The sequence below is a fragment of the Drosophila ficusphila genome, unplaced genomic scaffold, assembly GCF_018152265.1.
Source record: "Drosophila ficusphila isolate 14025-0441.05 unplaced genomic scaffold, ASM1815226v1 contig_286, whole genome shotgun sequence".
Taxonomy (NCBI): Eukaryota; Metazoa; Arthropoda; class Insecta; order Diptera; family Drosophilidae; genus Drosophila; species Drosophila ficusphila.
The window spans coordinates 2,145,219-2,154,128 of NW_025064189.1; the positions used below are offsets into that span (position 1 = coordinate 2,145,219).

Here is an 8,910-nt window from a genome sequence, read left to right on the forward strand (position 1 = left end):
TGTTCCTTATTCAGATAATTGTGTCGTTAAATTTTCACACATGCGAATGTACATACGCGTGTTAGGGTATTTTGCTGCTCACCATGATACAATTATACAAGGTAGTCCACTCGGCTTGCCGAAGTCGTTCGGTTTTTGTCCCTTATTTTCAGTGCGTGCCTGCTTGTCAAACTGAAGCACAATGTAGCCGTTTCACTCACACTTACTTGACAAAGTTAAATAAGGGGACTATGGATTTTGCCGAGTGGACTACCTTGTATAATTGTATCAGGCTGTTCACCACTTGCATGAACGCAAAAAAATTATAAAAGCAAAAAATTGAAAAAAAATGTAAAAATAAAATAATTAATTAATTTACACAAAAAAAAAAAAAAAAAAAACAATTTATGATATGGCTGGGGGCTCGGCGGGGATACGAACCCGGGCCTTCATGTACACGAGGCATAGCATCTACCACAACACCACCGGGCTTCATGAAGCGCGGCGAACTAATTGAGTATATGGTCTTAGCTGCCTTTAAAAGTGCAAAGTCATGTGGGTCTCCATATCAAGACCCACCATAGAACGATTTTTTTGAGGTCATGCAACATCTTGATATTCTATAGTCTTTGGTTGTACTTAACAAACAAAACCCTTTGGTTTTTATTCACATGAAATTGGTAACCGATAAATTGCACTTTATAATGTTTTATATTTATTAAAATTTTCACTAGTTAAACATTTGTATTTACCAATCAACTAATTTATATAAATATCACAATCAATTGCCTCAATTTAAGAACTTTTTCAGCCCAACATGCTGAGGAACTCGCTGCCCAGGTGATGGACATCGCTGAAGTGCTCCAGCAGGGACTTGGGACACCTCGGATACACCTGATCACAATCGCCACCAGCTGCTCCCAGTCGCTCAGCCTGCAGGTAGTCGTTGTCCGAGTGCTCCGAAAGGGGATCCACCGAACTAGAAGGTCTGAAAAGGCGGTGAAAGGGTTATAAAGTCGGAGTGGATCCCACGATCGTAAACTCACGTGAGCAGGATGTGAAGCACCTCGCCCAGCAAACCATTTCGATCGTCGAAGGGAGCCGCTGCACTTTCGCAGATGCTCTTCAGGACACAGACTCTGCCATTGAGCTTCATTCGAAAGGCCAATGCCGTGAAAGCCTCGTAGACTGACCATCGATAACTGCCAAGGGCCTGGAGATCCTCCTGCAGGATATTGGGATCCATTCCCAGTTTTTGTTCAGACATCTGCATCACTTTATCAAAGATTGTGGCATTCCCCGGCAGCCTTCGCTCTGAGATTTCGTGCACATCCTTGGTCCTTAATTGCTTCACGGAATATGGCAAGTAGTATTGGGCCTTAAGAACATAACCCGTAATCACAGATTCTAGCTTGAGATCCTCAGCCGGAATACCAAAGCCAGCAATCATCTGAAATTTTATAAGTTAAAAAATTAAAAATAATTACAATTAATTAAAAAATTTCAATGCATTCAGCATCCCTTAATTTTCAAACATTTTTTAATAGTTATTAAGTGATTTATACGAACACCTTTCTTCATTTTTAATAATAAATTTTCGTTTTGAACTTTTGTGTACTAACCTGTAATCGGGTAGGATTTGCTCTAGGATAAATTAATGGAAGCCATCGAGCTTTTCTCACCAAAATATCACGATCACTGTTAATCAGATTATCATTAAAATCGTTATTTCCAAAAACACATGCAAAGGCAATAAATAAAATCAGTGATGAAAGTATTAAACTCATGATAAAATCCTTAAAAATATTCTTTAATTCACAATAACTTCACAGCTCCAATGAAGACTCATGACTAAATTAGCAAACGCCAAAAAGATACAACTTTAATAACCAGCAGAATCCGATTCTTACTTTCTTCAATACGAAAACCGAAAGTGTCATTAACTGCAGGAAATATGGCACACTTTAGTCACGATCGGAACTGGGTCCATTATTTTAAAAGGCACTGTGAGCTTTTTAGCTCTACTAGCACTTCACGTTCTTTCAATTAACACTCGACAATGCAGACCGACATTTGTTTCTTTCACCAAAAAACCCGTTGCCACAAAGAACACTGAGCGAAAGGTTTTGGTATCATGTTAGTCTTCCTTTATTCCCTTAAAACAATATCTTATCCAGATTGTGATGGAGCTGGCTAAAGTGTTGCAGTAGACTTAGTCGACACTCCTTGAAGACTCGATCACAACCAGCACCTGATTGTCCCACCTTTTCGGCATAGTAATACTCATTGTCAGCATGTTCTGACAATTTGTCCACTGAAGAGGAGGGTCTGTGGGTTAGAAATAGTTATTATAAGATGGTTTTCCTCTTGAAGGATTCATTTTGTTTACACTTACGTTAGTAGTATATGCAAAAGGTCTGCAAACAACCCATTTGTGTAGTGAAAGGGTTCTTCAGCCGCCTCGCAGATGCTCTTTAGAACACAAATCCTTCCCTGGTAACCCAATCGATCGGCCAATCCCTCCAGTCCCTTGTAGACTGTCCATCGATAGCTGCTCAAAACCTTGTTGGTTCTGGTCAGCAGCTTCCTGGTGCTTTTTCCCAGCTCATCCACTCCAACCAGGAAATTCTCAAACATGGGTTTGTTTCGCTTTCTGGCTCCTGTGATTCCAGGTGTGGCCACTTGATTCAGGGGCATAGATGTGGGAGTCCTGAGATCATCTGGAGTGATGGGCAGCCAATACTCCACTTTCAAGACATATCCTGTGGTCACTGCTTCGTAGTTGAGGTCCTCCAGTGGAATACCTATGCCGCCAATGAACTGAAAAAAGAATTATAGGTTTCATTAGTAGATATATCACTATTTATTCTATATGTTTACCATAACACGTGTGGGTGATGTGGTTGGGAATATAAGCCACGGTATGGGAGCTCTTTTACTCCTCTGATGCTTGGATAGACTTCCCAGGTTGGCCATCACCTGGTAAATCAGGCAACTTCCCAGTATTATTACTATTCTAAATTTCATTTTTCTGTGTTTTGTTTTTTTTTTTATCTACGCCCGAGCGAATCTCGGTGCGTGTTTATGCCAGCTCAAACCTAAAGATACTAAACCATGTTCTGGGTGTTCTTTTTCTGGCTCACGAATTTTTAATTTTTAATTTCTCAATAAAAACGGCTCCGTCAATCGAGCCAAGAAGACTTTCTCGCCCGAGAATGTTACACATTCTGGCAATTAGCACCTCGGGAATAGACAACAGAATTTGGATGGAGACGGGGTCAAGTGGTAACCGTGTAAATCTTGCATATTCCGGTTTTCTTGTCTTGCCAACAGTTCCGTAGTACCGTAAGCCACTTCTCACCCGTTTATTATTGGAGATGCCAATTCTGACGCCCATCGTTTGTGCAGCCTGCAATTTTTGCAAACTGCATTTAGTTGGCTTAGAGCTTTGGCCAAGATGGTTACCTTTCACTGGGGGTTTTACTTGGGTGTGGCTTTGGTTTTGGGTTTGGGATTAGCAAATTGTTTTCTGGTTTTCCCACGTCAGGGATCCTTTGGTGTGAGTATTATTGGGGAGCTCCTCCTTATTGGTAACTAATCTTTTAACAATTTTTAGTTACTGGCTGCCGTGGCAATTCCGCTGGAACTTGGACCCAAAAATGTTTACATGGCCTTCAACTTTGAGTCCAATTATGCACTGCCTTCGAATGACTCCTACAATCAGTGGATTGATAGGGTAAGATTGGATGTGAACAATAAATGAAGACCTATATTAACTTTTGTTTTATTAGTTTAGTTAAATATTTTTTTTAATTTTCTGTACCTTTGTATCTTTATACCCAAACTTTAGTGGGACTTGGACAATCACTTTATGGGCGTTGGCGGCAATGTGACACCGATAAATGCTCGCCAGGATGCAGGAGAGTTTCCCGAGGACGAGGACAACGAGGTGAGGCGTCGCTCGGTGGGAAGTCCACCTCCCTTCAGGCGCCACGACTTCTACCGCAGTATTATAAACTTCCTGACCCACTACGGATTCAATGGCTCGGCCTGCCTACTGCGAACTATCTGCGAGGTCAGCGAATCGCCCCTGGATGCCCGAAACGGGTTACTGGGCAGCCTGTTTCAGATTCTATTCATGTGAGTCTCCCCGCATCTGAAGGGGTCGCAGGTCGCCACTAATTATGGCCTCCTTTGCCCCGATCTCCTTGCAGGCCGACGACAAGTTCAGCGGAGTGGGAACTGCAGCACGTGGACGGATTGTACGAGGCCTCCGATGCGGGCACGCATGGCCATGGTTGCTCCGAATACGTGGCCCACTGCGAACATAGTGCCCTGGACCTGATAAGCATTGTGCTCTGAATAGTAAAGTTGGAAAATTAAAAAATTTCATTTAAATCTCGAACTCAGCCACAGGAAAAGAATTAGTTTTTGCCCTTTGATAATAACATTTAAATGGTTAGTACAGTCATTTTTATCTTAGCTTGACCATTTATGGTACATATTGTATTTGTATTAACATTATGATTACTCCACTTTAAAGAGTAAAATAATTTTTAATCAATATTTTGATCCATAAGAAAATATTTTCAATTTTTTTAAATACAATAAAAATAACCACTTTTTCAGTTCGCGATTTTTTCTAATTTTGTAAAATAATATCAAGCGATGATATGTTTTCGTTTTACGGGGCAAATTGTAAGGATGAAAGTACACCCTTTTTTTGCGTTGCAAATACTGCGCAGTTTTGATTTAATGGATATATTGAAATTCCACCTCAACTGCTTTGAGTGCCTCGGAATTTTGAAGCCACCTCCTGCTGCGGCGTGAAATGTTTTAATTTCGCTTAAAGCGCTTAACGACGACATCGCAATGTGGTGGCAACAAAGCAGATGATGCCAAAAAAATTAAAAAAAAAGGAGTCCTAAGCTGGCCGCATGGATCTGGTTTGGATTTTGGCTTGCTTAGGGGTTTTTCGGATGGGTTTACCTCACGTCGGACATGTGATGATGCCCCGGCTTTATGTTCTTGAGTTCTTTCATTCGCTTTTTGTTGGCTCTTTGATCGCTTTTTCCGCTCCTTTTGTGCAAATGAAGTTGCCCCTGCTTCTCGTCCTTTTGTCTGAGTGTGTGTGTGTTCTGCGGTATCCTTCTTTTCGGCGGCCTGTCAACAATGCCATAGAGGAGTCTCCTTTTCCGTTGTTCTGAGTGTTTTTTGTTTGTTTGTTTGCTATTTCTTTGATTCGATTTGCCGCCTTAAAGGAGCCCCCCGAAACGAATCCCGGCGAATGGTGAGAGCGAATTACGCCTTCTTTGATTTTGCCAAGCCATTGAAATCATAATTAGAAGACAAATGATTCTTCTGTTCTCCTCGAGATCCTCGAACAATGGTCAGGCATCGAAGCTGAAGTGCTTATATACGCCACTGTTTGAGAAAGGTTCAGAAACTTGAGTACTAATAAGCTTAGACGATGTGTGGAAAGAGTTGGAGTTTGAGTACAAAAAGAATCGTGAACTGGGTAGGTTAAATCCCAAAAATATATTTGCCAAGAGGTTCCTTAATTGTTTGTATAAATATGGTTCTTTTATTACCTATCCAATTATTTGTGTTCTTTCACGAATGTTTTAATATTGTGAAAAAAATAACTATGTGATTTATTATTATTATATATATCAAATATAAAGTCAAATATTTTTTTTAAGATTTTAAAAGATTCTTTTCAGCCCTCAACAACATATAATATCCTAGTCACCCATCTCGAATGACTTAAAATAACATCCATCATTAGTGATCCATCTTTTCCTCCTTAAATGTATCTCTTCTCAAATCTACAATGCCCTCCACAGACCTTTCATATCTCCATCTTCCTTATATCTCAATTGTGGGATCGTAAAAGACAACCATCAAATGTGATCCATCTCCTCTAGATTCCAGACTTTTTATGACTTACTCTGCTGCTTATTTCGTCACTTCAACATGGCTGAATGTCTAAGTTGTCTCCTTTGATTTACGGCCAGCCTGGGATGTCAATTTATTTTTGTATGCCGTGTTTTTAAACTTGGCATTGACACTGGCCATATAACATTTTAATGGGGTGCAGGCAGGTGTTAAAGGAGGTTCTCCCAGCGATCCCGCTTCCTGTTGCGGTTAGCCCAAAGCAGCTCTCCCCGGAATTCATTTGCCTTTGGGGGCTGGTTCGAATTGATTTGTAATTAGTTGCAGTTGCAGTCAACAATGTGATTATACCGGGATTTGGCATGGGCCTAACCACAAGGGATATAAGTAAACCGGGGGAAGGAGGAGGAGCATCGGGAGCTGGGGGGCGTTGTGGGATCTAGGGTTACACAGATGTGAGCAGACGCGTTTCGAGAAGCAGATCCACTTGAGATCGGTATATGCATAAATTACAACAAGGGCAAAACATTATCCTAGGCAATTGACAGCTCCCTTAACCCTTTCATGCCCAAATTAATCTGGGGACACATAGAAAATTTTTAACGCCATAAATGATTAATAGGAACCCCAAGTAACGTTCATATCGATTTTCGATACTCTAAGTCCTTTGGTATGTCCTTACTGCAAGGTTGCATTTAGGCCTTTGAAAAGATCCACACTCTTTATAAAACAATTTTCAAGCCCAACTTTATACTTTTATCATAGTCTTACCTGTTTTAAAGATATGTACGTACTTATTTTATTAGTATTTGTCACTAATTTTAGTTAATCGCACTATTTGCACGGACACTTTTTGGTAAAATTTTTCGGCAGCTGTGGTCGCTTCGAATCATAAGTGATAACTCAGCACACGCTGCAGCTGCATTCGCCAAAATTACCAAAAATTAAACAACATTAATAAGGGGAATCGCCTATAAAAAAAAATCCACAAAAATTTTGAATCGTAACCGATTTAAACTTCAAAAAGTCAATGTTGCCTGTAGGCAACAGTGGGCATGAAAGGGTTAAGTAGTCATCTATCCATGACATATGCGGAATTTCCAAAAGGGCGTTCTGGTGAGTTGTAAACGCATCTGTGGGCAGGAATCCTGGATTGCTGGATTGTGGACAACCGAACCCACCGACATGTGTCGGCAACTGCTCGACCATATCCTATCCGTATCCCATTGGCAGTTCTGCGGTGTAAATCATTGCGCAGCAACTGTCAACCGCTTTGAGGTTTCCATTTAATAAGTTCGAACACTTTGTGTTTCAGCGTGTTTTTTTTTGCCACCCACCGAATGGGTTATTAAATTAGAGTTTAATCCACTTCGGTCACGCGTCTGCGAACATTAATTGAATTCATAAATGAGCAGTTGATATGATATTTATAAATTAACTAATTACCGTACTATTTGGTTGTTATTTCTGTGTTTTTTGCAGCCGTCCTTACTTTTTTAACCACCACCAAACCAACAATTGGATTAAATTCACAATGCAAAATGGCATTTAATACACCGCTTTTAATAATGGCAAAGCGCAAAAAATCTGGGAAACGAAGTTGCAAAATTGCATTTGACTGGTTGGGGATTTTCGGTTTGTTTTAATTAACTTAATGAAATGCTCTTTGTGAGGTTTAAAAATGTTTATAGCAGAAGAAACTTGGACTGGGTAAAGTGGATTTGGCACAATTACGAAGCGGATTAATTATTGTTAATCTGGACATGATTTTAAATTTCTTCAACTTGAAAAAAAAGGATTAACAGCTTTAATAATTACTTTTTTAACTTTTTATATAATGTATTTATTTATTTATTTTACACTTATTATACCTATTTACAAAATATTCTCCACCTGACTGACTGATTTTTGTTATAAAAACGATTCAACTTTTCCCGAGCATGAAGACTTCAATTTCCCTGTTCTTATCAAAACCGAAATCTTAATTAAGAACTTCTCAGGGGCAACATCTTAAGAAGTTCTCCCATGAATTTCTAGATTAGTTTCAACCGGCTGAACCACTGTATCCTAAAAACCATATCAAATTGATGAGGACTGTAATAAAAACTGCATCATTAACGGCTGGCAAAAGGTGTTCCCACAACTTCTTTATCGGACCAAATCAACACCTCAAACGTGCCTTTCCCTATGCTCCGTTTTAATAAGGTTACCTCATTGTCATCGCTCATAAACTCATTCGGGTCATATGAATAATGTCAAATTATTTCATTGCACCAACCCTGAGGTGGTTGCATTTAAAATTTGATCGATTGCTGGCAAGAGCTGAAACTAGTTTGACATTAATTGACTGCCAAATATGCACAAGCGCATGAAATTATGGAAAATCCTATTAAAGTCAACCCATCCTGGCCCTTGGCAAGTCGGGGAAAAAATCAACTTGGCCAAAAGTTCATAAATGCTAATGTGCCCCGGAGCCTGACGATGATTGATGGTCGCCTCCGGCGGAGGAAAGTTCCGTTTTCCGGCTCGCATTTTTCTTTTCTGGGGTTTTCCCGCCAGCCACAGACTACGCAAAATTATGCGAAGGATCAATCCTTGATGAACTGTATACATTTCACCTTTGTGCTCTAGGTCCCATTTAAGCCAATTTAATCCGGAGCCGGCTTAGGACATTACGATCTGGGATTAGGCCATGTTGCAACATCTTCTCCCAAGCGCAGATTTAGTTGTTATGCCGTGGCAAATATTTGCACGGGGCCTTGTTTGTAGGCGGTGTTCCCCTAATGATCTTTGCCAGAAAGGAAATCAGATTTTCCAGTTTCTGGGAAAGTAGGCGGCTCACCCAAACATCCTTTTGTTTGCCTAGTCCTCCTGGCTGAGCTGAGTCCTTCTTTTAGGCCTTATCTGCTTCGCTTTATTTATTGGTGTTTTTTATTTGGGCGTAAGCACGTGGCGCGCTTTTTTTTGGTTTTCAGTTTACATGTCAGTTAAAACCAGTGATGACTAGTTTTAAAAATAATTTTTATTTAAATAATC

General features: G+C 40.1%; 3 protein-coding genes across 3 annotated transcripts; 1 reads left to right on the forward strand and 2 right to left on the reverse strand.

Annotated features, from left to right (window-relative positions):
- Positions 1–786: 786 nt before the first annotated feature.
- On the reverse strand, positions 787–1,766 carry LOC108095399. The gene is made up of 3 exons (XM_017196482.1): positions 1,602–1,766; positions 1,026–1,429; positions 787–967 (listed from the first exon to the last, which is right to left on the reverse strand). The coding sequence occupies exons 1-3, from the start codon at positions 1,764–1,766 to the stop codon at positions 787–789; spliced, it is 750 nt and encodes a 249-aa protein (XP_017051971.1).
- Positions 1,767–2,131: 365 nt separating this feature from the next.
- Positions 2,132–3,172, reverse strand: LOC108095417. Its single transcript, XM_017196523.2, has 3 exons — positions 2,860–3,172; positions 2,375–2,799; positions 2,132–2,307 (listed from the first exon to the last, which is right to left on the reverse strand). The coding sequence occupies exons 1-3, from the start codon at positions 3,004–3,006 to the stop codon at positions 2,136–2,138; spliced, it is 744 nt and encodes a 247-aa protein (XP_017052012.1). The 5' UTR covers positions 3,007–3,172; the 3' UTR covers positions 2,132–2,135.
- Positions 3,173–3,436: 264 nt separating this feature from the next.
- Positions 3,437–4,341, forward strand: LOC108095418. The gene is made up of 4 exons (XM_017196524.1): positions 3,437–3,538; positions 3,596–3,715; positions 3,830–4,119; positions 4,194–4,341. Exons 1-4 carry the CDS (start codon positions 3,437–3,439, stop codon positions 4,339–4,341), a joined length of 660 nt encoding a protein of 219 aa, XP_017052013.1.
- The last annotated feature ends 4,569 nt before the right edge of the window (positions 4,342–8,910 follow it).